Here is a 23,715-nt window from a genome sequence, read left to right on the forward strand (position 1 = left end):
AAAGGAGGGAGGGGATACGAGCTCCCTCCCTCCCTTAACCCCCCTCGCATCGCATCGCATCGCATCGTATTGCCACGAACCCAAAAAACACGAAGCAAAGCGAAGCGAAGTAAGCAATGATATGATATCCGCGGAGCTGGGGATGGCGCTGGAGCGGAAGCTGAAACACTTTACTTAGTTACTTACTTATTTCCCTACCCATATAGCATCCAGTATCCATCCTGAACAGCCAAGCTGAAAGAAACTCGACCCGAGTACGAGGACTATCTATCGTGTTTATATGATTGTCTGGTCTGGCTGGTAGCAATCAAACCCTCCGGTAAGGCGTCCTGCTTATCCACCCTATAGCATTCTTCCTTATCTCCACCCCCATCCAATAACATTGAATTAATGGGTTTATATATATACAAGGAGGGAGGATGGAATGCTGATCTCACGCCGTGTCGAGAAGATGTCTAGCTATTTCTATCCGTAGACCTGCGCGCAGGGCTAATGACGAAACCCACGTCGTACGAATCGAGTCATGTAAAAGTGAGTGGCGAGTTTTGCTTTAGAGTCTGGAGGGAGGGTAGTAGGGTCGCTGTTTGTCTTTGGGGTTTTGTTGGAGAGGGCGACGGGGTTTGTGTTACTTAGTTATTCGCCTGCTCACTCACTCGCTGTTCACGGGTTCTGATATACATACGCAGTACTTAGGTGCGGGTTGGTCTGCTTTTGTTACGGTGGGTGGCTTTGGGCTTGTTTTGTTTTGTTTTATTTTGCGGTGTGTTTATGATGGTATTGGTTTGCTGAGCTTTGGTTTGGGGTTTCGGGTTGTAGTTTTGGGATTCGAGTGTTGTTCTTGGGTTTGTTCTTGGAGTTGAGGAGGTGTGTTGGGGTTGGTGACGACGGCGGTGGCGAGGGATTTATTCCTTCTTTACCACAGTTAGGGGTACATGGACAGAGGAAGGGTGGACTGGATTCGTTAATCTCCCTTATCTGATACATACCGAGCCTGGATGTATCAGGGATGTGGTCGAACAACTAGTAGAAAGATATAGATCTGGCTCGGATCCATCGGCAGCGAGGGAGAATACAAGCCCTTGTCCAGTTGGTATATCCTATACTGTACTTCTCTGTGGTATTTGAACATACCAGATATCATACCGTAGTCTCTAAAGCAGTAGTCAGGACTGCTTCAGGTTTCTTCATCAGAGATCACTATCCCAATCATCTTGCCATCCTCATCAAGCTCTTGATCACCCAAACAGAACCCAGCAGAAACAACCGGAACTTCCTCTGTGCGTGCCCATGCCGCCCCTTTCAATGAGCTCAACGCGCAAGTACAGTATGCAAGTACACAGCCTGTGCTTGGCCGTAACACGACAGTCATGATCTCATCTGGGTTGTACTGTAGACAACGACTACGCAACGCAAGAGATAACACTCGGGTCGGATCGTCGACCAGGCCCTCCTTTCATACCACCAGACTACGGACGGCGGCGCTGATCACCAGATCCCCTAGCCCTAGCCTCATGATCTAGACCAAAGAGAGAAAAGGTCAAGGATACCATCTCTCTTGACCGTTGAGGCGTGACGGGGTTCATTATTGTTTCTTGTCTCAGAAACCTGCCAGAAAACATTAAAAAGCGGATAGCATCACTACATATCTGCAAGGAGCCCGTTGACCGGTTGGAGACCGCATGATCAAAACACTCCCCTCTCCAAAACCTAACGGAAGAGGACATGCACCATGCAGCGCTGGTTACAGGACAATAGGGGAAGCAAAAGAACATTAACCCTTTCCAGAGGCCCTAGTCAATATGACAGTTGCTTGGCTTCATGGCCCTCCTCCCTACCCCAGCGGGCCCTTATTTCGATCAGCAATCTCTCGACCGACATTTCTTGGAAAGGAAAACAGTGACAAGAGATTCGCTCTCGGAGATACCCCTCCTTCCTCTCGATCTGTAGGACCAAGAATGAAAACATCATAGAGCCCCCTACCTAATCTTCAAGCTGGGTTGCCGAGTTGCTCTGCTCTGCCCGTCATTTCTCTCCCCAAAGGGTTGCACAACAACGCATCCAGCGGCTACATGCAGATCACTTCGGAAAGAGCCACGAATCGGGGATTATAAGGCCAAAGTCAACGAGGCAAAGTTCGCCCCTATAGCTGTGAAGAAGGGAGGCTGCTCGTTAGGACATGAGGGGGCGCTACCAGGTCTCTCCCTGCGCCCCCCGTTGCGAGTTAGCCGATGGACCAGCACTTTTCTTTTTCGTTTTTGTAACCCTGAAGGACCACCACCACACCACACTTACCCCGGAAATCATCCACGCCAAATGACGAGGCAGGTAAGGCACTGAGTGGCATAGCCCTTTCCTTTCGGACACTTAGGCTAGATGGAACGACATTCCTCTCAGGGACAGGCGTCACCTTCTCATCTCGCCTTCTTTCCTTTTGGCGGGGACTGGAAAAGGTGTAACAAACAGATCGCATGGCCATCTCGGGTATGCTCGTGTTGGGACGGGCAAATCTCGGTACCCTCGACGGCGAGAGGGTTTGGCGGCCGGCCCACTACATATGCAAGAACCGCACCTGCAATGGAGAGAGAGAGGGCCTGAGCCCATTGCTGTCGTCGATCCAGTCCAGCCTGGTAAGAAAAAAGCTGGTTCTGGGATGTTTCTGCCCCTCACCGACCGACTTGACGCCCTGGACGAGAGATAGGCTGCCTTTCAGGCACGATTCACGAAAGCCCGAGGCACTGCAGGGCAATTGAAACCGCGCCTCCCGACCCCTCCCTAGACCGACTATAGGCTGCGCTGGTGTCATCCTAACGGTTTCACAGCTGGTCCCAATCGGGAACGAACGATACCCTCATCCCATTCGGGGATTGGCCCTCTGGCAACAATCACGAGATAACAACACGACTGGGACTGGGACTGGGCACGAGTGGCATCCTGAACAGCACATCTGCTGAGAAATTTATAGAAACAGAAGGCTTGCTGTCTTGTCGTCTTTGGCCTCGTTTCCTCGTCCTTGTTGGCAGCAGGTGCATCGATGGTCTCGTTGGTATCACCGTGGTCCCTGTCACAGGAAGAGACAACTGGAGGAAAAGGTAGGGCCTAGCTCCTGAGGGAAGGCAACAGATTAAGATAAAGACCAAGGACTCCTTGACCTCCGCGTGAAGAATCGCTCTCGAGCCCACTCCGGCCGCCCTACTTTCTGTCCTTTCTCTGTCTGTGGGAGAAACAAAAAAAGCTTCTCGCACAATCTTCGGTTCTCATCCTCTCTCCCTCCCTTCATAGACGGGGAAAAATCAAGAAGTTACTTCCACACACTCGACAAAGAAGCCCCTCATCTGACAAAGCTCTCTTGACTTCATTGGCTTCTTGTTGCCCTTTGGCCTCTTTCACCACTTGACCATTCGTGATACTCTCTCATTCTCTCTGTGTGTCTCTCTCTCCTCTGAATCGCAAGTCGACCCGCCATGCCACCCAAGGGCATTTACCAGACTGCTCTCCCCGAAGCACGCGGGCTGAAGTATGACGAATCCGATATGGCTCTCTTTCACGCCAAGCTCTCGTACCATTCTACCATCGAAGCCCGCATGGCATCCAAGGACTCCAACCTAGCATCGATCTCGGACGCTCAGGCGCGGATTCTCAAGCGCTGGGAGATGCTAAAGCAGGTGGAAAAGGAGATGGCCGACAAAGGCAAATGTCTGTCTCCCGCGGAAAGAAAGCAGCTGGCTCAATACGAGTGGCGATATAAACGATTGGAGGAAGTGGCCACTCAGAGCACCAGCTGAACTGAAACAGTAAAAAGAACCTATAGCATCGGATCGCGAGTCGAGAAGGGAAGATAGCATCACAGGCGTTGGTTTAGATGTGGATTCGAACAGCGCACTGTTGTTCAGGTCGTTTGCAGTGCGAGCTGTTGTCCAAAAGTGGTCTTCAAATCTCCCATCTGCTTTTCTTTTTTTCTGCTTTGTTTTTCTGTTTGTCTGGCTTTTTAACTCTCCTCTCATTCTGTCCGTTTGAGTTGAATCAATTTTAATCATCTCTGTTCCAACCTCTCACTCTCAGTCATACTTGATGAGAGTTCCCAAGTGCACTGACTCTCGTAAGCCATGCAAGCACAAGCAATGACCTCAGGCCCCAAAGCACCCACACACTTGTGACCAGATCATAACCCAAGGTAGACAAGCTAAGATCCCCTTCGCATACCTCACCGGGAAGGCAAAAAGAAAATATGAAAAAGAAAAGAGAAATCCCCGCGACGTCACCCATGTAACCTCGCCTCTCCGGCAGAACACAGCATTGCACTGCAACTGTAACCAGAAGCAAAGCCACCCTCCCTCCGCCACTTGTAGATCAAGTACAGTACCTCCACTGAGATCGATCAGGCTTATTTATCAGGTTAAGAAAAAGAGATATACCCAAAAAAGAAATGGTGGTAGGGTCCAAGCCCCGTCACGTTCACTTTCTCTTTTTTTGTTCCCATCTTCCCATCTTCTTTTGCTTCATTAGGGAGAGTCACTCAAACTCCTTCAACGGTCGTCCTCCATCTCCAGTGTCCTACATTGGACACGCGACATACCATCTTGGGTTAGAAGCCCTGCCACGAATCACAAATCCAGAATCCAGGTTAGCAGCTAGTGTAGTGTCGTGTGTTTTGACACCCACCTCCACACCAGAGTTTAGCTTCCTCGGGTCTTAGGTCGATAACCGATGCGACACATGCGTTCACATCTCCCACCACCTCTTGCATCGAGGGAGGGGGTTTATCCGAGAAGATGGCGGACGAGGGGGGAGGGGGCCGGGCGACAGCGCTTTGCGGTGAGGATCGAGGAAGAGGCTGTTTGTTTGGAATAACCGCAAGTCCTGGCCACACACATAACGAGAATTGTTCCGAGGGAGGTTGGAGAGTTCTCGTGAATGTGCTTCCCCTCTCTGGAGAAGAGAACAGTTGGAAATTGTTGCCCCTCGGAAGGGTGCGAACGTCGGAGACCTCCGAACGGTTGCGATGGAGAAGGAGAGGGAGAGGTGGGTGGGCCCGATTGCTGCTGGGTGGGTGGGTTTGACAGCTTGTATACATGGTGACAGACGGGGGTTCATATCTTGCTGTCGAGATGGGTGAGCCATTGAGTAGAAGCTGTGAGAGGCAGCAAGCTAACCTACCAGTATAGTCAACAGAATGACCCTGTCGAATGCAGAAAAGAGGAAGTCGAAGATAGGGAAGATCTCAAGACATGGAGGGGAAGAGCGGAGGCGATGAAGCGATAAGATCGAGTAATGCGGGAAAATCGGCGGGGCGCGTTTCTTATCGGCAAGCGTTTTCCCCTCCTGACCTCATTCTATAAGAGACATCATCGTCCTCTGGATTGTTTTTCGAAACTTCTCTTCAATTTCCTCCCACCGAATCCTCTTTCTCTCTCGCACCCCCTTCTTTTCTATCCCCACTAGTTCTCTCTCACACAGTCAAGCAAAGAAACCGACCAACCTCCACCATGGCCACCGAACTTCCCTACATTCCCGGTCCGGAAATCGACACGACCTTCGCGCACACGACCAATCTAGCCTCGTCCGCGCTCAACTCACGCATCCTCACCTGCTCAAACGAATACTTCGCCGCAGCATCGAACCTGCTCACGCCGACACCACCGATCAACCGGCCAGGCGTGTTCATCCACACGGGTGCCTGGTACGACGGGTGGGAGACGCGGCGGCACAACCCGGAGCCGTACGATTGGGTGGTGATCAAGCTGGGCACGGCGCGGGCTGCGATCCAAGGCATCGAGATCGACACAGGGTTCTTCGTAGGCAACTACGGCGAGAAGGCCGAGGTGCAGGCGACGTACGCGCCTGCGCTCGCTGACGACGAGGTCGCCGACCCCAACTACCCCGGATGGACCACCATCCTGGCGCCGCAACCCTGCGGTCCGTCGCAGCGCCGCGCCTGGAAGCTCCCCAACTACGACCCCGCCAACCCCCAGCCCTACACCCATGTGCGTCTACTCATGTACCCCGACGGCGGGTTCGGGCGGTTGAGGCTGTACGGGCATGCGATCCCGCCCGCCCGCGAGGTGATTGCCGCTGCAGGGGCGCAAGGGGTGGAGGAGGAGTTGTCGTCGGCGCTGTTGGGCGGGTTGGCTCTCGCGGCGTCTGATCAGCATTACACGCCCTGCTCGAATCTGCTGCTACCGGGTCGCGGAAAGGATATGGGCGACGGGTGGGAGACGGCTCGCTCGCGCGCCCCAGGCCATGTCGACTGGGCTATCATCAAGCTGGGGCTGCCGGGCTCCGTGGCCAGAGTGGTGGTTGATACCAAGGACTTCCGTGGGAACTTCCCGCGCGCTATCCGGGTGCATGGTTTGGTCCAGGGCGAGGAGGCGAAGGGTCAGGTCGCCGTGCCCGCCCATGACCACCCCGGTTGGGTCGAGATTGTTAAGCGCGATCGCCGCTGCCAGGCTGATACCGAGCATGTCTTCCAGGGCGAGGATCTGGCTGCTGGGGTTGACGCGCAGGCGTTCACCCATGTCAAGCTTACGCTCGTGCCGGACGGCGGGGTGAAGCGTTTCCGCATCTTTGGAAGACGGGCCTGATTTTTGTGAGTGGCGTGTTGTCTTTTCTAGTATATACTTCTTTAGCACGACAGATGCAGTAATGAAAGATACGATTCAATAATACGGCTGGAACTGAGTCTTATACTTGAGTAGTGTCATGATCATCCGAAAGAGCATATTTTCCATTTGCGGATATACACACCTACCCAAACTGACAAAGTATAGACCTCACTCAGCCTGAAGCATCCTCGCCCTTACCCACTAGGAGAGATAGTAAACACACAAGACTAAATCATTGAACATACCGCGTAAGTAACCAGCAAACTACACCTTTCACCCCACCCCCAAGCAAAGACTCTTTCTAGTCATACAGCACACTCAAGCTTACCCTCATCCTCTCCCCAGCGCCAGCACCAAACCCATGAACCCAACCAAGCCCATACCATCTCAACCCACTCCCAAAAACCAGAACTCCTCATGCACACCGATAACATCCCTAACCAGAACGCACACACCCTGAACACCACTCAATAACAAAACGCACGCACACACAAGACGATACACAAACCCGAATCCATGAGACCCCAAAGCGAAAGCACCACACATCTTAGTAAATCACTTAATCCATCGACCCGATAACCACCCATCGGTCCCGAACAGAAACGATACGTTGTCATCCTGCTTCAAGCCTACACAACCGCATCAGCTCAGCATCACGCCCCTCACCCCAGGCTGAGCGAAGAAGAGAGGAAGAGGAGAAGGAACATACATCATTGAAAATACCGCGGAATCTGCGGCGAGCGTCTCTGGCTTGGGTCACGCTCCACGGCCGTGTGGTCGAAGTGCACGTGGCTGTTGGAGTCGGTGCGTGTGGAGCGGGGGCGAGTGCTGTTATCGCTGTTGATGCTACCGTTGGTGTTGGTAGTGCCGTTGGGTACCTCGCTCTGCTGCTCCTGCTGATGGTAGCCATCGGTAGTGGCACTGGCAGAGTCGCGAACATACACGGCCGAGCCAGCCATCTGCTCTGACGTAGATAACAGAATCGAGCTAGGGAAGAAGGCGACCTCGACGCGGCCCTCCTCGCTAGGGGAGCGGCGCACGTCGCGCGGCGCATAGTTATCCAGGAATAACACCCAGGGATCAGCGGGGATGCGGTCACCGGCGCGGGCGACACCGCGCAGGATCAGCAGACGGTACATCAGGCGCTCGAAGTTGATCCAGTCGAGGCCGTAGGGGCGGTGCGAGATGCCGTGGGCGTCGGTGTGGGTTTGTAGGATGGCGAGGAGCGCGCTGTAGGTGGCTCGCTCTTCTGGGGTGAGGGATTTGTTGGCCATTTTGTTTTTGTCTTAGGCAGTGGGATGATGGGGAGTGAGGTGAGAGATGGGTGGGTGAGTGTACTTGGTGTGATGATTTGTGAGGTGCGGTGAGGTGGTGTTTGGGTGAGTGATGGTGGTGAGGTTAAGTGTCTGTGTGAGTGGGTGGATGGTGTTGTGGATAGGGGGTGGGCTGGGTGGGAGATTGGCTCCTGTATCTGATAGTTGTTTTGGGAATAGTGGCATCGTGTTGTGGCTGGTCTTAAGGCGGGATTGGGAAATGAATTGAAGGCAAATTGATGGTATCGTGGGATTACATGGTGGAAGATGTCGCGAAGTATACCCCCGATATCTGATAACGAGACTATCCTGACTTCCCCCGCATTTGTGAACCGAGAACAGATCCGCGTGAGGGGTGCGGAGTACTTGATAAGAGCACCGCTGTTCACCCCGGGCTGGCTTTCTCCTTCTCTTCTCTTTCTCTCTCTCATGTTAAGAGTCCCGAGCTCGAAATGCATGCAAAGATAGAAGAACCCCCAAAGATAGTGCTTAGCGGCACTCCGCGAGAAGTATGTCCACCCACCCTTCTCTCAGTATCTCCAATTTTCTCATGACTGTCTCAGATCGGCCTGCAACATGGCGAACAGCTCCAGTCCCAGATCAAGAATCAGCTGGCCGTCTACGGAGCTATGTTCCAACACACCTCCAAGATCTCGTGGGACGCTGTGCTCGACCTGGCGGAGGAGTTCCGCGCCACACTCGCGCAGTCCACCCCCGACCTCCTGGCCGAAATGCAAGGCATCGCAGACGGGGCCGGTGTCTCCCTCCTTGATATCGTCGCCCTGAACTGCCGCAGTGAGATTTCATTTGGCAAGTTCTCCGACGGGTGTACGAGTCTCTCGCTCCATCGCCAGGGGCGAGGCCGCATCCTCGCGCAGAACTGGGATTTCACCACCCAAGTGCAGAAGAATCTTGCCTTAGTGGAGATCGTCCAAACAGACAAACCCGTCATTTACATGGTCACTGAGGTAGCGTTTTGCTTGCATTGTTCTTATCCTTGATCTTTCGACTACACTCATACTGACTGCCAACAGGCCGGTCTCGTCGGCAAGATCGGCTTCAACAGCGCCGGCGTCGGCACCTGTCTCAACGCAATCCGCGCCCATCCCTGTCTCAGCTCCAAGCTGCCCATCCATATCGCCCTGCGTCTGTGTCTGGAAAGTGTCTCCGTTGAGGCTGCGATACAGAAACTATCTTCCCTGGGCGGCGTCGCCTCCAGCCAACACATTCTCATCGCAGACAGCACTGTCGCCCTTGGGTTGGAGCTCTCGCCACTAGGGGACGATCATATCGCTGAAGACGAATATGGGATGATTACCCACACGAACCACTTCCTACTTAACCGGAAGGTCATCGAGCCGCCGTGGCTCTCCGGGTCGCCGGTTCGGTTGGCCAGGGTGCGTGAGCTTGCGAAGGAGATTGTAGACAGTGGGGTCCTCGAGGAGGACAATGTCGATATCGTTGGTACGGTTCTTCGAGGACGAATCTTCTCCGATACGTGTGACGGGCCGCAGTCGATATGCTGGCAGGAGGATCCGACCCAACCATCAATTGTCCGGACGGCGACGTTGTTCAACATCGTGATGCGGTTGGAGGAGGGGAATCTTGGGGCGGAGGTTGTGTTCGGCAAGCCGGGTTCGGGGTTGGAGAGTTCTGTGGTCGAGGTGCCGTGGCGATGACCACGGAGATTAGCACCATATCGCGGTTGTTTCTTTGATGCGAAAGGAGAGGAGAGAACAGCACGATGGTTCATTCTTTGTGTTCATGTGGTGGAGGCTTCATAGTGGAGGAATCCGCTCACCCGAGTTTTTGAGAATCTTTCACCATGCAAAACACAAAGGTGCTGGTTAGAGAATCTCCCTGCAACTCTACGCAATGCCTTTTATCGCTTCGATGCAACCTATACAAAGAGTCTATGAAATTGACGGTAAATGTTGTTTTCCCAAGCATCAAACCATGTTCGTGTTCTCGATACTCGCAGCTATATAAGCAGCTCTCAAGTCTCGACGAGACTGATTGTGATTCTGATTAACATCCCATCTATACATCTTCTTGATATACTCTCAACTCGTGACACCGGCACTAAAACTCGAGATCCGACTTCACCATGTCTACGGGAAGAGCTCATGTTCACTTCGACGAGAAGGAGTGCCTCAGCACGAAGTCATCTCATGCTTCGCCGGCCCGGTCTCCGACACCGAGCCCCGGGGCTTTTCTGCAGAGTATCGAGACGCCCGTCGACCAAGTGGTCCCTCTAGAGGCCACTTGGGCAGAGCATTTTAAGAAGCACGCCGTGCCAAGAAAGAAGAGCCCGCCCGTGCCACCTCGCCCCCAGAAGGTGAATCGCCCTCAGAAGGCAGCCTCTCAGAAGTCCACTGGGACGAAGGACTCTACCAAGGGCAAGGCCACGAATTCCCCCTACCAAGTTGTGCCTCTTGAGCGCACTTGGAGTGAGCACTTTAGAAAGCATGCAGCGCCGAGATCGCCGCGGACCAGGTCTCCGCAACTGAGCCGCTGCATTTCGTCTTATGAGAAGTGTGACTATCACCACGGGGATTTCACGCCCGGGGTGAGTGGAAGTCCTCCCAAGGAGGTCTTGGAGTGGGGGGCCGCTCAGCCCACACCTCTGAAGGATCTCATTGAGTTTGACGATGACAGCTCTGTGTCAGTGTCACAGTAGGCTGAATTCACCTAGAAGATGGTTGCGGTTTGTACTGTTGTTGTTGTGGTACTGACTGAACCTTACTTTCCTTCCTTATCTCAATAGCTTATCTCTCAATCAAAGAAAACAGCGATTTCCCCGCAGCAATTCATCATTTCGCTCTCCACATTCGTCATTGTTCGCTTGTCTGACATATAAACTGTAGGCCATTGGCCACTTTCCTCTGGATTCGATTTCATATTTCCTATCTTTCCTATATTCCCCAGATCTTGTAATCAGCAGTTGCATTTTGTCTTCCTTTCATCTATCATGGCCTCCGCAACAGGCGTCCCCGAGCTTCATCCGGACAGCATCGATTCCCGCGAAGACTCGCCTTTGTTGTCCACTCCCGGCAACCAGGCCCAGTCCGACGACACCGATGCGTTGTATCGCAATCTCTTCAAGGGTGTGTATTCCATCATTCTCACAGACAATACATCTACTAAGCTAGATCTTCTCTAGGTACTGCCCTCGCCGCGCAAGTAGGCATCTGGCTGGTAGGCCCACCACGATGAAGTCATCCATCCGGTCGCCAATCTAACAATCTCCTTCAAACAGATCGCCATCCTCGTCTGGACCGGCATCTTCTCGCACCCTCTCATCTTCTTCTCCGCCCATCCAGTAAGTTCCCCATCTCCCCACTCTCACCAATATCCATAAAATCCTAACCAACCCCCAGCTCCTCAACTCCGCCGCCCTCCTCCTCCAAGTCCAAGCAACCCTCATCCTCCAACCCACCGCGACCGCGGCCCAGAAACGCCGCGGCACCATCGCCCACTACACGATCCAGGCCCTCAGCATCCTGGGCTTCCTGGCAGCCTTCCTCATCATCGAGATCAACAAGGGCGACCACGCGCGATTCACCTCCCCGCACGGCGTGCTGGGCCTGATAACCTACATCGTGATCATCCTGCAGGCCACCGTCGGCGTGGTGCAGTATTTCCTCCCCGTCACGGTTCTGGGTAGTGTCAACCGCGGCAAGAGTCTGTATAAGTACCATCGGCAGTCCGGATATCTGCTGCTGGTGCTGGAGCTGGCGACGGTGGCTGCGGCCACGCGCACGGCGTTCAATGTTAATGTGCTGGGGATTCCGCTGGCGGGGGTGCTGGTTGGGGCTGTTTTGGTTGTCGCGGGCGCTGGGGCGCGGGTGAGGAAGCATAAATTGGGGTATTAGGTGGAGGTTGTCATCAGGAGGTAGGTGTTTGTAAAAGGGGAGGAGTGGGATATGAAAAGAGTCTGCATTGGATCGGTTGACTTGGTTACTGTATTGTTCGAGACAGCATTAGTTGTTAGTGTGCATAGTATGTCATGGTCAATCTTCGATGCTCAGCCGCTGTCGAATGGCTATCCCCGTACTCAAGCTGGTTATATATGAGCTTGTCGATTGGAGCATTGGGATTCTCCCTTTTTCGAATATTCAAGTCCAAATCGAAGCCATTCGAAAGTCGATAAACTATGAATCTGCCGATAAGATAGTATACTGCCCGATTGGGAAAAGTGGTGCGGCCCGTCAATTCTTCTCCGCCGATCTTCCAATCTTCCATCTTTAACTCCCCGAACTTCCTCTTCCTCTTCCTCAACTTCATCTCACCCACCCAGCCTTTCAATGGCTCCTCCAAAACCTCCCTACATCTGCCTGAAATGCAGGCCCCTTAGTCGGCGAACTTTCTCCTCCTCCGCCCGTCATTCGCAAGATGTGCGACCGCCGACCGCGCCCAAACCCACGCTGGACCTGAAGCACATCCGCCTGAACCCCGAGCTATACGCCCAGAACTGTCGCGACCGCAACTACCCCACGCATGCACAACACCCCTTCACCATCCAGCAACTGTATGAAGAAATCGGCGAGATCACCGTGAACCTGCGAACGCCGCGGGCCGAGATCAAGAAACTGGAGCAAGCCATCGCGCAAGTGGTCGCCGCGGAAGCGAAGAACAACAACAACCAAGGCGATGGGGCCACCGCCGCCGAGACAAGCATGTCCCGATTGCGCGCGGACGCCGCCCGGCTGCGACAAGCCTTCCACGGGATGACCACGCGCCAGCAGGAGTGCGAAGACGAGATGCAGCGGCTGGCGCTGTCGCTGCCCAACCTGTCCTCAGAATCGACCCCGGTCGGCGATTCGCCAACCCTAATCTCCTACCTCAACTTCGACCCATCCTCCCCGCTGCCGGACTGGGCCACCAGGCCGGATCCCACGCGCTCCCATGTCCACATCGGCACGACGCTGGGCCTCTTGGACTTCACCAGCTCAGCCACGACCACCGGCTGGGGGTGGTACTTCCTCACCAACGAAGGCGCACTCCTCGAGCAAGCCCTGATCCAATACGCACTGACGGTCGCGCGCCGCCACGGCTGGAAACCCGTCTCGCCGCCATCGATCGTCTACTCACACATCGCCGATGCCTGCGGCTTCCAACCCCGCGACCAACACAACGAACAACAGATCTTCACCCTGGAGCAGGCAGAGAAGGACCGCAGCAGCAGCGGGGCCAAACCGCAGCGCGCACTAGCCGGCACGGCCGAGATCCCACTGGCCGCGATGCACGCGAGCCGGACCTTCGAAGCGAGCGAGCTGCCGCTCAAACTCGTAGGACCGAGCCGATGCTACCGCGCGGAAGCGGGGTCCCGGGGCGTGGACACGAAGGGCCTGTACCGCGTCCACGAATTCACCAAAGTGGAGATGTTCGCCTGGGCGGACTCGCTCGCCGACGGCTCACCCTCCTCCGATGACCTCTTCGCCGAGCTCCTAACCATCCAAACCGAAATCTTCCGGTCCCTGGGCCTCCCAGCTCGCATCCTGGAAATGCCCACCACAGACCTAGGCGCCAGCGCCAGCCGCAAGCGCGACATCGAAGTCCTGTTCCCGTCGCGCGTGCGCGCTGCCCCCACTGCCGCCGACGCCCCCGCCGCTACTGCAGCAGTAGCAGGACTGGAATCCGCCTGGGGCGAAGTAACCTCCGCCTCGATCTGCACAGACTACCAAAGCCGCCGGCTCGCGACCCGCGTGCGTGGCGGCGGCGCTGCTGCTGCCTCCGGCAAGGACGGCAAGAAAACGCGCTACCCGCACACGGTCAACGGTACTGCTATGGCCGTTCCGCGTGTGCTGGCTGCGCTGCTGGAACATGGTTGGGACCCCGCGAGGCAGGTGGTGGTTGTTCCTGAGGTGTTGAGGCCTTGGATGGGCGGGATTGAGGTTATTGGTGCGCAGGAGAAGTAATTTTCATCCCGTCGACTGGTTATACTTAAGTCGAAGCGAGTATGCCAGGAGGCTGAAAGGAAGGGGGGTCCGGGGGTTCTCCCCCGGGTATGTTGAGTTGGGGTTGGTGGGAGTGAGTGGGTTGTGGACCAGGTAAGGAAAGTAAGGTATATCCTGTGCTTTTGCTACTGGGACATGAAACATGAGTATAAATTATGGGTGCGTGTGTAGTGTAGTGGAGTGTCTGTAGATTATTGCCAGTGTACGATAGAATATGTCCGGAAATAATTCTCTTGACTTTACTTTCTTCTTCCTCTTTTAGCGCATTGTATGTGTTGTTGAATCTACTGAGAACGAACGTGGACGTGCGGAATTTGAGTTGATCCAGAATCTACGACCGCCCGGCATTGACATGTTCCCTTCTTTGTCTGGATTGGTTGAGCTGGTGGAACACTGCTATGGTACGTCTGGTATAGTCTCATAAACATATCCAGCAAACCAGTCAATCAACTATTCCCCATAGTATAGCAGCAACAAACGTATTCGATTCATAACATCATCACACATTGACTAGATGGAGGTGTGTAGGGACATCAATCATAAAGTGAAGCAGTAGACTAGAAACCTCGAATAGAAAGAAAGAGACAAAACCATAAAAAGCATACAAACATAGACCTCGTATCCGTATATCTCGTAGAAACCATAGACCATAAACCATAATCAAGACGAAGAAAACTATTTTCAAGTACCGGGTATCGAAGGGAAATAGCAAAGGTGGCTTGTTGTGCGATGGAAGGATGGGAGCTAAGAAAAATGTGTTGAAGAAGTATGTTGTGGTTGTCGTAGCGTAGTAATTCTTGGTCTTTTGGTATGTTGCACGTGGTTTGTCAGGGGGCAGGCCTGATCACTCCCATGGAATATCCTCGTCTTCGACCTTGGTGCAGGTCAGATATGGTAAGCTACCCTCACTACTACTGCCGCTGCCGCTGCCGTTGTCTTTTAGGTCTAACTCGAGGAAGTTCCGCATCAACGGCTTGACGATTTCGCGGGCCAGCCGTTTGATTTCGTCCATTTTGCGCTCGAATCGTTTCATGACGTCGCGGTTGTACAGGGCCTCGGCGGAAGGCGTGGGGTGGACTTTGAGGAAGCGTTTGAGGTCGTCGTGGGCGAGATAGGCCTGGCTGGAGGAGGAGCCGATCAAGCGGTAGATGCGTGCGGTGGAAAACGGGGGCGCGACGGAGGGTTGGCCACGGGAGGAAGATGAAGGAAGATTGGAGGTGGATCGGTGGTGACTGTGGCCGTGGCCGTGGTGATGGTGACTGGGATGTGTCGATGTGTTCTTGAGGATGGGGGGCGGAGGCGGAGTGGTGCTGTCGACGAACCATTGCCGGAACAAGGAGACGGCCAGCCAGTCAAGGTAGGCGTTCGTCGGGCTGACGCGCTCGCCGCGCGAGGTGGTCAGGGTTAGACGGAGGAGCTTGGAGTCGACGCGCGCTTTCAGGTCCTCGAGATCCTCGACCTTATCCTCGATGATATCGAGGACCGCATTCGGCAACGGCGAGTAGCTGCCGTTGCGCAGGTGCGGCACAGCGGCCGGCCATTGTCCAACTACGTGGATCAGTGCCTCGGAAAAGATGACCCGGCTTCGTGCCATGTAGCCCAATTTGAGGTAGCTGGGGGGATACTTGGCGATCTGTTTGAATAGCCGCGACCCGAATCCCAGGAGGTGATGGTCCACCCGTGGGCCAGTGACAGGGAGTGCATCGTACATGTCCGCCAGGGCGAGCAGAGCCCGGCATTCTGAGTAGGCAGTCGCGATATTGACGCTGTTAATCATCGGCGGGTAATTGTAGAACATGCGGAACAGATTGTCGTAGTCACGAATGGTGGGATCCACTGGCGGGTTCGACGTACTGTTCCTGTGCGGAAGAACCACCGCCGACTGCATCCCTGCCAGGTTGGCCATGGAACGAACAAATCCCGTCTGTGTGTTGGAAGGCTTTGTCACCGAGGGGGGATATTGTCCAGGTTCACACCCGAATGCGCTAGAATAGCTAGGCGGCTTGAATACATGTTAGACGAGGCAAAATGTAGGGGGAGTGCTGCAAACAAACCTTTTGAACCAGGATAGGATCCTCATCCTCGGCCTTATTCTCCCAGTCAAGCTCGTATTTCCAACGCCTCTTCTCCAAAGACCATGACGACCCTCCGCTCTCTGACTGAGCCAGGGTCGAGCCATTAGACAATGAAGAATTGTCGCTGATTCTCGACAGAAGACCGGGGTCCGGGTTCGACGGCCTCGACGGTGCTTGTGGTGACCACCCATCCCGAGTGCTAGCCTCGAAAAACCCAGAGCATTGCGTCAAAATCAATCGATGGAGTAGGTAGCGTTGCTCCTGGCCCCCGGCGCGAATCACGATTTCGACATCACCGGTGTGAGTAAAGATGGGAAATTCGTTTTGGGGCTGATGAGTTAGCCCGCCATGGTGAGAGCGACTCGAGCGATGTCGTCGGCTGGAGTGCGAATGCCGTGACGCGGAGGAGAGCGTACTCTGCGCCGGGATGGAACGATCGAGAACTTGAGCTTGCGAGACCATGTCGATGGAGGTAACCGTGGTGGTGGCTTTGGAAGACCGGGTAAACATCGTCCGAGCGAAACGCGCAATGACCCAGCAGACCCCAACTCGAGCGGCGTTTGTGAGTGTGGGCTGTCATCCAAAACCCAGCGAGACGCGCGCCGCCAGGGAAAGTTTCCCAGCTGCGAGAGGAATGCTGAGCGACGCGCGACAATCACCGACCTGACCGACAAATGGATGTGGCTGCGAGTGTCTGCGAGTGGCGGCGGGTTTTCCGCTGTTGATCCCCCGCGATAACGACACGGACCACTTCGGGGATTAATCTGGGAGATAAAGAAGGACTAGAATTGGGGTACAATCGAGGAGATGAATAGCAAGTGATCGGCGAAGAAGAGAAACCACCCTGACAGAAGAATCACAGCCAGTCCACTTCATGCGACAAGGGATGCAGCCAAAGCGCAGACGGTGTAGCCGCTGCTGCAGGTGGAATGAGCAGATCAGAACTGGTTGAGAGCACAAGGATGGCTGACGGGACCAGACACATTGCAAGCAGACAGAGTATAAGACTGACAGACTCACAGTCAGACAGACCGAGTACCTGTGAGTGCCGGTCGCCAAGGCTCACCAACCGGGCAAAAACGAGAGACCCCTGAAAATGAAGCCAAAGTCAAGCGTTACTCGAGGGGGAGGCAGGGAAATGGATGGTGTTGACCGGTTGATTGGCTGGGCCATTCAGAGCCGGATCACGGGTGAGTGTGCCTGCATGGCTTGGTCTTGCTGGGAAGTACTAAGCAGGTTAGTTCCTTGCTCCAGTTGCAATAATCCTCGATTCGAATGGAAGACCAGCATCGCACCCCTAGACGTGGAATAAGATGCTATCCCCTCGAGATCCGGCGGTTTCTCCCAGTCTCTCCTTCTATTGTTCTTTTGCCCTCGACAGGCAACATGTGGTTTGTTTTGTTTGTTTTGTTTGCGCCTCTGCCGCCCTGTCCGCGTGACACGCTAACCCCATCCGACTAGCTCGTCTTCCCACCAATCAGCGACGTGGCATGCCTGAGGTTCTACACGAATCTCGCCGCTCGGCCTTGTCTTATCTTCGATTTCCCCCCTCAATGAATCATCTCCTTGTGTCATTCATTCCTTTGCTTCCACCACTCCTCCTCCATCATCTGATTCTCGATCACCCCGCGAAGCAATGCTCCCGACTTCTATCTTCCTCGGTTGAAAGCTCATTCCAATGATGTCGAGCCTCGTGCTGAGATCCCCACTTCGAGTAGTCCGGTTTAACGACGGATCTGTTAACGCCAGAACAGTGACGAACTTCCCCTGCGCACCGCCTCACACGCCTGGAGGAAAACCATGACCAAGGGCTGCTATACCTGTCGTCGCCGCCGTATCGTGTGCGACAATGGCCTACCCACTTGCCGCAAGTGTCGTGATGCGGGGAAGGAATGTTTGGGCTACCAGAAGCCCCTCGTCTGGGTCAAAGGAGGCGTTGCCAGCCGGGGTAAAATGATGGGTCGCAGCTACGATGATGTCGTGAAGACCACTTCCAATCGCAGACGCGAGGCCGACTCCAACTCCTCGTCTCCTTCTTCAACGGACTCGCCTTGCCCGATCGGCCCCGCACTTCCGCCAGACATCAGCCGGTCTGATCTGTCGCACGAAATCAACGATCTACCGGTAATCAATATCGAAGCTCACGACCATAGCCTGGCTTTACAGAGCGCGTTTCGCCCTCTCGACTACATCCCCGCGCCCTGGGGCCTAGTGGATCCGTTGTTCAAGGATCTAGATGGTCTGTCGAGACAATACATTGTCCATTGTACGTGATGAGCATCCGTCCGGTGCCAGTCTGATACTGACCATAATCAAGTCAATGAGTACGCCACTGGCTGCCTGACTCTCTATCCTCACGGCCAGAACCCGTACCGCGACTTAATCCCTTTAGTCGGTGGCTCCTCTCTCCTCGCCCATGTCCTTTCCGCCACGGGTGCTTTACACTACGCCATTCTAGCTAACGAGGACTTCTCCCCCGGACCTTGGAACGCGGAGGGCGCAGCCACGGGAGCATTGCTATCGACCGAGGACCTAGAGGAAGCCGTGGTCGGGTCCCTGTCGCGCCGACCCGCGTCGAGAGTTTACGAGCATTTTCTCGGATTCAAACAGCGGGCGTTGCAGCAGCTCTCGCAAGACATCCAGGATCCCGTCATGCGTCATGACAACCGAACCCTAGCGGCGACCATGCTATTTGCGCTGATGGATGCAATCGAGTCCGGCGACGGGGCGTGGAAATACCACCTAGAAGGGGCCAAGAGACTGCTGAACGGCCGCGAACAAGGACACGACGACAACCGCGCAAAACCGCAAGGGCTCGTCTCCTGGCTAGACGACTTTGCCATGGACGGCATTCTCATGTACGTTTTATACTCCTCGGTTATTGTTCGCATTACTGACGTTGACCCCAGGATCCAACTGATGGGCTCCACGCTCGCGCGACCAGGCTCCCTGACGCGACCATTCTACACCTCGAACATGGGGCCCGCGGTGCTGGAGCGGCTCGAGAAGACCTCATGGGTCGGCTGCCCAGGCTACCTCTTGGAAGTGATCTTCCTGATCCACGCCAGCCTATACATGGAGCACGACACGCACGACCACTCGCCAGAGTCCTCACCATCACCATCACCATCATCCCCAAGCCGCAACCTCCCAAGAATGATCTTCACCTCCCCACACCTCTCCGCCGACACCAACCCCTTACAAAACCCAGAAGCACTCCTCGCACACATCCAAGCCTTCGACCCAACCGCCTGGGCCCAATCAATGCAAACCTTCCTCCACCTCCCCGACCTCTCAATGCGCACGGCACTAGCAACAATCTACCAAGCGGCCGTCTACCTCTACGCCAGCCGCGCGCTATCCCGGCCGCGTCACAGCGCTCCCTCAACCTCCTCCTCCTCCTCTCCAAGATCCCCGAAAACGAACTTCGGCCTCCCATCCAACCACGCCACCATCGCCAACCTACTCATCCACCAGATCGCCCTCATCCCGATCTCAGACCCGCACTTCAAATGCCTGATTTGGCCCACCTTCATCGCCGGCGCCGAATGCGCAGACCCCGCCCTCCGCCCGTTCCTGCTTGAGAAACTCCGTGTCCTGTACTATGATCTCACGAGCGTGAATGTTCGCAATGCGGCTTGGGTGTTGAGTTTGATGTGGCGGAAGCGTGATCAGAGGGTTGCGGAGCGGAGGCTGAGGCGGCAGCAACGGCAGCAGCAGCAGCACCACCACCACCAGCAGGGGAACAAAGAGTCAAGTGGCTGTGCACTTCTTCCATCTCGCGCGGACCTTGGGATTCACGATGTATATACTGATGACGCCCACGATAATGATTCTTATGATGATGATGATGTTGATGAGGCCGAGGAGGATGAGGATGACGACGACGACGACGGGGATTTCGATTGGATCCAAGAGCTGGATGCCTCGCGGATTGATTGGTTGTTTATTTAGTTTCTTCGCTGAGTACTTATTACAGTACTACTGGGGCGTTGGACTGCGGAGGGAGGAATCAGCGGACCTTGGAGTCGAGGCGGGAGTTTTGGGATTGATGAATTAACGTTATAGCGGATACCTGGTGGATGGATGGATGGGTGGGTGGGTGGGTTTATTTGCATGCTGGTGGTCCAAGACCACCAGTGTTATACTTCTTTGTATATATCATCTGAATGGAGTACAAATTTCTATCATCCATGGGCGGGTCTGTCGGTATAAGACGGAAGTAAGATATATATTCCAGAGGTTTAGAAATCTAGTGCCTACGTACCATGAAATATCATCAACGAGCGAGCACTTATACACCGAATACAGTTTCATTGTATTTGCACTTGAACACTATTATTAGGTTCGTCCTGAACATGAAGAAGATTCCCGGGACAGGAACAGGCGGTGGACGGAGTAACATGCAGAAGAAAGCCCCATGCGCCATGCAGTAATGACGCTGGGTCCTGGCGCGGCGCCAAACCTGCGTGAAAGAAATGATAGATGGATTGAGATGAACCCCGGGCGGATGCTGTACTCTATGGCACGCTCCTCGCCCTCCGACATCACGACGATCTATGGATCTCGAGATCCTGGATCTCACCAGGTCAAAGAATATATATCAGAAATGAAAAGGCTATCGCGCAAGATAGATTGATGCGATCGAAAGTAGAAAAACGGCCAGATGAGGGATATATATGCATACTCCTTCCCATCTAAATGCAACAATCTCAACAGGGGACAAAAATGGAAACAAAACGCTCATCGTTGCACAGATGCAAGGCAAAGGACACACAAATGAAAACACATCACAAGAGAGATTCTTACACGAGATGCTAACAAAGGAAATGACGAGTCGCTGGCTAGAGTGTATGACTGAGTGTCCTGCGATAATCAACAATAGCCCAAAGCAAAACCTGCTAGTAGCAGCAAAGGAAAAACAAGATGGCCAATCGCAGGCGCAGGAAACACTCGGGGATATCAAGCAAAACACACAGACAAGATATGTTCCAAAGACAAGAGGAGAGTTTTGTGTGCGATCCTGCGCAGCGGACAGCATCCCAATTTTTAGGGGATTGAGGAAAGGGTAAAAGAGAAGAGATTCGGGGAAGAATTTGAAACAGTAGAAGAATAGGTCGGGCCTAGAAGACCGCCGCAAGGCCATTCTTCGAATGACGTCGGCTGAATCGCTTCTTCCCTTTGACCGAGTCGGTGTCGGTCGGCTGATGCTTGACCAGGGTGGCCCGTCCCGTAGGTGCACTTTCTTGCTGAAGTTCTGAGCTCCGGTCCAGCGTGTTGGCATGGCTAGACAGTCCTGAGGACAGGTCACGGAAGGCGTCATCTGAATATGAACCGTTTCCTTGTTGCGCCAGAGCCATCTCCTTGGCTCGATCCAGGGTATCCAACCACTCCTGAGAGGACATGACGGTCGTTCCAACACTACCGGATGATGGTTTAGGATCTTCGAAAACATAGTGCTTATCGCGCTAGAATCTTCCGTTAGAAGGATAGTCTAGGTTCAAGGAGAGTTGTACATACCGTATCCACTACCCAACAGGAAACCCCCTTCGCGTCTGTTGAAGCCCGATATGTCGTGCCCGGATTGAGAAGGGACAGCTCCAACTTAGCCTTCTTCTCATCACCGCCAGCTGCTGCCATGATGATCCGGCCGGACGAAGTTACCATGACCAGACGCTGTCGCTTCTTAGTTGTGCTGCCGCCGAAGAACCGCGAAAACTTCCGGGGCGCTTCGTATTCGCCTCCGTTCTTGGATACCGGGCTGTGGGCTGCGGGCGAAGACAAGACGACCAGATTACCGAGTTTGAGAATCCGTTCGTTTGTCTTCGTCAGCACAGGCGACCATTCAATGTCTAGCTGACTCGGTGGGGGAAGCTCGGTCACCAGTCGAGGAACGACCCTTTGACTAGCGTTATTGCTCACAGATGCTGCGTTGATACTTGCGGGGTAGCCGTCGCCGTTGCCGCCGTTGTTAAGCTTGATGGGCTCGCGTGGGGGCGGAACGTACGCCTTGAGTCGGGGTGCCTTTCGCTTCCACAGATCCGGACCCCAGGTGATTCCCTGGAAGAACTCATGGTTCTTGATGTGTTCGATAGGCAACCGACGCGCCGGATCCAAGACCAACAGGCGCTCGACTAAATCGCGAGCGACCGCAGGGAAACCGGCAGGGAACTCATAATCAAGCGCGACGATCTTCTGGAAAGTTTGATATTCGTTCCCAGCCTTGAACGGAGGCCGACCAGCTAATAGCTGGAAGATAATACAGCCAAAGGCCCACAAATCACTGGCCTTACAAGCATTCTTATCGGTCAATAGCTCGGGGCTAACATATTCAGCCGTGCCCACAAATGAGCTGGCGCGTTCATCCTCGGACATATCGGCCGCATCGAGCGGAGGCATTCCGCTGGAGTTGGGTTGTGGCTTCCGTTGACTCTTGAGGATCTTAGCCGTTCCAAAGTCGGTGATTTTGATGTGCATTTGGCCGTCGAGCAGGACATTTTCCGGTTTCAAGTCTCGGTGAATGACGCCGCGTTTATGCATATAGTCGATTGTGTCGAGGATCTGGGCACCATAAAACCTCGTGCATTCTTCGTCAAAGGTTGTCATGCGCTTGAGTACTCCAAGCAACTCGCCTCCCTTGCAAAGGTCCAAGACGAAGTATAATGACCGTTCGTCCTGGAATGTATAGTACAGCCGGACAATGCCAGGGTGTTCTGTAAGTCGATTGAGGGTGTCCTTCTCGATGTTGACATATTTGACCTTCTTTTCCTTGATGATGTGCCGTTTGTCCAAGATCTTGATCGCATATTCCTTGAGCGTCTGGCGGTCTGTGCCTAGTACGACGGTACTGTAAGAGCCCTCTCCGAGCGTATGAGCGAACGAAAAATCGCGAACCCCCTTTTTGATATAACGCGCGACCGGTTTGCCATTAGCGTCGATTTCCTGCCGGACTGCCACGGCTGCACCGCGATCTTGCCAGTCTTCACTGCTCGAGCTGGGGCCGTTCTCCATGGTATACGGGGAGCCGGTCGATGGGCCACCGCCCCTGTGAGCTCGTGAGGACTGACGCATCACCATTGGCCCATTCCCAGGGGGCAATTGTGCCGTACGATATAACCGGTCATTGTGATTGCTATCGCGTACGGGAACTCCTGCCTGATAGGCCGCGGAGCCTCCACGAGATTCTGCTCGGGCAAGACTTTCCGAGGCGGAAGACGCGGCGGAATCGGTACGGATCCGATAGGAGCCTTCTCGAGCTGCCAGGGTGGATGTGGATCCGTTCGCGTAGAACGAGGAGAGCGGACGGGAGGAGGACTGGGGGCCCGGGTTGGGTTGCTGCTGGGACACATAAGGAGAGTATTGGGAGTTTGGTTGTGAGGGTTGTGAGGGTTGTTGTTGTTGAGGAGGTTCTGAGAATGGGCTGTAAATTGAGCTCCGACTCTCGAACGTCCGGGTAGAGGACTCGACCTGTACGGAGGCGAGGGCTTCTTGGACTTCGGAGCTCGAGGGAGGTGCCGGCGGTCGAGGGAGATGGGTAGAGGAGGCAGTTTCTGGTCGTTCGGAGGTTGTGGAATCGCGTACCAGGTCGGAATCTGCTACAGAAGCAGCGCCCGCGGCGGGTGTTGATGCATCTTCCGACGAATGTAACGAAGCATCATCGGGGTTGGCAATGCGTAGACCTCCCAAGGACTGGGAGAGACTGAGATCCCCATCCATGATTAAAGATAGGCGGTTTGAGATTCAAACCGACCTGTTGTAGAGGATGGGG

The 23,715-nt window shown here is 54.4% G+C and overlaps 11 protein-coding genes across 11 annotated transcripts; 7 read left to right on the forward strand and 4 right to left on the reverse strand.

Annotated features, from left to right (window-relative positions):
- Positions 1–3,461: 3,461 nt before the first annotated feature.
- Positions 3,462–3,782, forward strand: BO97DRAFT_358259 (uncharacterized protein; the record flags this gene model as incomplete). The annotated part of the gene is made up of 1 exon (XM_025692245.1): positions 3,462–3,782. One exon carries the CDS (start codon positions 3,462–3,464, stop codon positions 3,780–3,782), a length of 321 nt encoding a protein of 106 aa, XP_025545824.1.
- Positions 3,783–4,278: 496 nt separating this feature from the next.
- On the reverse strand, positions 4,279–5,305 carry BO97DRAFT_287742 (uncharacterized protein). The gene is made up of 3 exons (XM_025691125.1): positions 5,155–5,305; positions 4,660–5,097; positions 4,279–4,591 (listed from the first exon to the last, which is right to left on the reverse strand). The coding sequence occupies exons 2-3, from the start codon at positions 5,069–5,071 to the stop codon at positions 4,524–4,526; spliced, it is 480 nt and encodes a 159-aa protein (XP_025545825.1). The 5' UTR covers positions 5,072–5,097; positions 5,155–5,305; the 3' UTR covers positions 4,279–4,523.
- A 46-nt stretch (positions 5,306–5,351) lies between these two features.
- BO97DRAFT_409491 (allantoicase) lies at positions 5,352–6,653 on the forward strand. Its single transcript, XM_025696074.1, has one exon. The coding sequence runs from the start codon at positions 5,484–5,486 to the stop codon at positions 6,576–6,578; it is 1,095 nt and encodes a 364-aa protein (XP_025545826.1). The 5' UTR covers positions 5,352–5,483; the 3' UTR covers positions 6,579–6,653.
- A 656-nt stretch (positions 6,654–7,309) lies between these two features.
- On the reverse strand, positions 7,310–7,873 carry BO97DRAFT_358272 (uncharacterized protein; the record flags this gene model as incomplete). Its single annotated transcript, XM_025692246.1, has 2 exons — positions 7,310–7,436; positions 7,569–7,873. The coding sequence occupies 2 exons, from the start codon at positions 7,871–7,873 to the stop codon at positions 7,310–7,312; spliced, it is 432 nt and encodes a 143-aa protein (XP_025545827.1).
- A 481-nt stretch (positions 7,874–8,354) lies between these two features.
- On the forward strand, positions 8,355–9,970 carry BO97DRAFT_466340 (putative acyl-CoA:6-aminopenicillanic-acid-acyltransferase). Its single transcript, XM_025699587.1, has 3 exons — positions 8,355–8,421; positions 8,476–8,880; positions 8,947–9,970. Exons 1-3 carry the CDS (start codon positions 8,365–8,367, stop codon positions 9,589–9,591), a joined length of 1,107 nt encoding a protein of 368 aa, XP_025545828.1. The 5' UTR covers positions 8,355–8,364; the 3' UTR covers positions 9,592–9,970.
- A 12-nt stretch (positions 9,971–9,982) lies between these two features.
- On the forward strand, positions 9,983–10,738 carry BO97DRAFT_287774 (uncharacterized protein). Its single transcript, XM_025691126.1, has one exon. It carries the CDS (start codon positions 10,020–10,022, stop codon positions 10,590–10,592), a length of 573 nt encoding a protein of 190 aa, XP_025545829.1. The 5' UTR covers positions 9,983–10,019; the 3' UTR covers positions 10,593–10,738.
- On the forward strand, positions 10,643–11,787 carry BO97DRAFT_466344 (cytochrome b561 domain-containing protein; the record flags this gene model as incomplete). Its single annotated transcript, XM_025699588.1, has 4 exons — positions 10,643–10,978; positions 11,065–11,110; positions 11,172–11,234; positions 11,293–11,787. The coding sequence occupies exons 1-4, from the start codon at positions 10,884–10,886 to the stop codon at positions 11,785–11,787; spliced, it is 699 nt and encodes a 232-aa protein (XP_025545830.1). The 5' UTR covers positions 10,643–10,883.
- Positions 11,788–12,177: 390 nt separating this feature from the next.
- On the forward strand, positions 12,178–13,897 carry BO97DRAFT_409493 (putative serine--tRNA ligase DIA4). Its single transcript, XM_025696075.1, has one exon. It carries the CDS (start codon positions 12,220–12,222, stop codon positions 13,831–13,833), a length of 1,614 nt encoding a protein of 537 aa, XP_025545831.1. The 5' UTR covers positions 12,178–12,219; the 3' UTR covers positions 13,834–13,897.
- A 726-nt stretch (positions 13,898–14,623) lies between these two features.
- On the reverse strand, positions 14,624–16,750 carry BO97DRAFT_287791 (uncharacterized protein). Its single transcript, XM_025691127.1, has 2 exons — positions 15,927–16,750; positions 14,624–15,874 (listed from the first exon to the last, which is right to left on the reverse strand). Exons 1-2 carry the CDS (start codon positions 16,455–16,457, stop codon positions 14,717–14,719), a joined length of 1,689 nt encoding a protein of 562 aa, XP_025545832.1. The 5' UTR covers positions 16,458–16,750; the 3' UTR covers positions 14,624–14,716.
- A 752-nt stretch (positions 16,751–17,502) lies between these two features.
- Positions 17,503–20,027, forward strand: BO97DRAFT_447394 (Zn(II)2Cys6 transcription factor). The gene is made up of 3 exons (XM_025698774.1): positions 17,503–18,213; positions 18,265–18,805; positions 18,857–20,027. The coding sequence occupies exons 1-3, from the start codon at positions 17,748–17,750 to the stop codon at positions 19,899–19,901; spliced, it is 2,052 nt and encodes a 683-aa protein (XP_025545833.1). The 5' UTR covers positions 17,503–17,747; the 3' UTR covers positions 19,902–20,027.
- Positions 20,028–21,044: 1,017 nt separating this feature from the next.
- BO97DRAFT_287808 (PDPK1 family serine/threonine-protein kinase) lies at positions 21,045–23,715 on the reverse strand. The gene is made up of 2 exons (XM_025691128.1): positions 21,468–23,715; positions 21,045–21,415 (listed from the first exon to the last, which is right to left on the reverse strand). Exons 1-2 carry the CDS (start codon positions 23,661–23,663, stop codon positions 21,071–21,073), a joined length of 2,541 nt encoding a protein of 846 aa, XP_025545834.1. The 5' UTR covers positions 23,664–23,715; the 3' UTR covers positions 21,045–21,070.

Source organism: Aspergillus homomorphus, assembly GCF_003184865.1.
Source record: "Aspergillus homomorphus CBS 101889 unplaced genomic scaffold BO97scaffold_96, whole genome shotgun sequence".
In the NCBI taxonomy this organism is placed as follows: domain Eukaryota; kingdom Fungi; phylum Ascomycota; class Eurotiomycetes; order Eurotiales; family Aspergillaceae; genus Aspergillus; species Aspergillus homomorphus.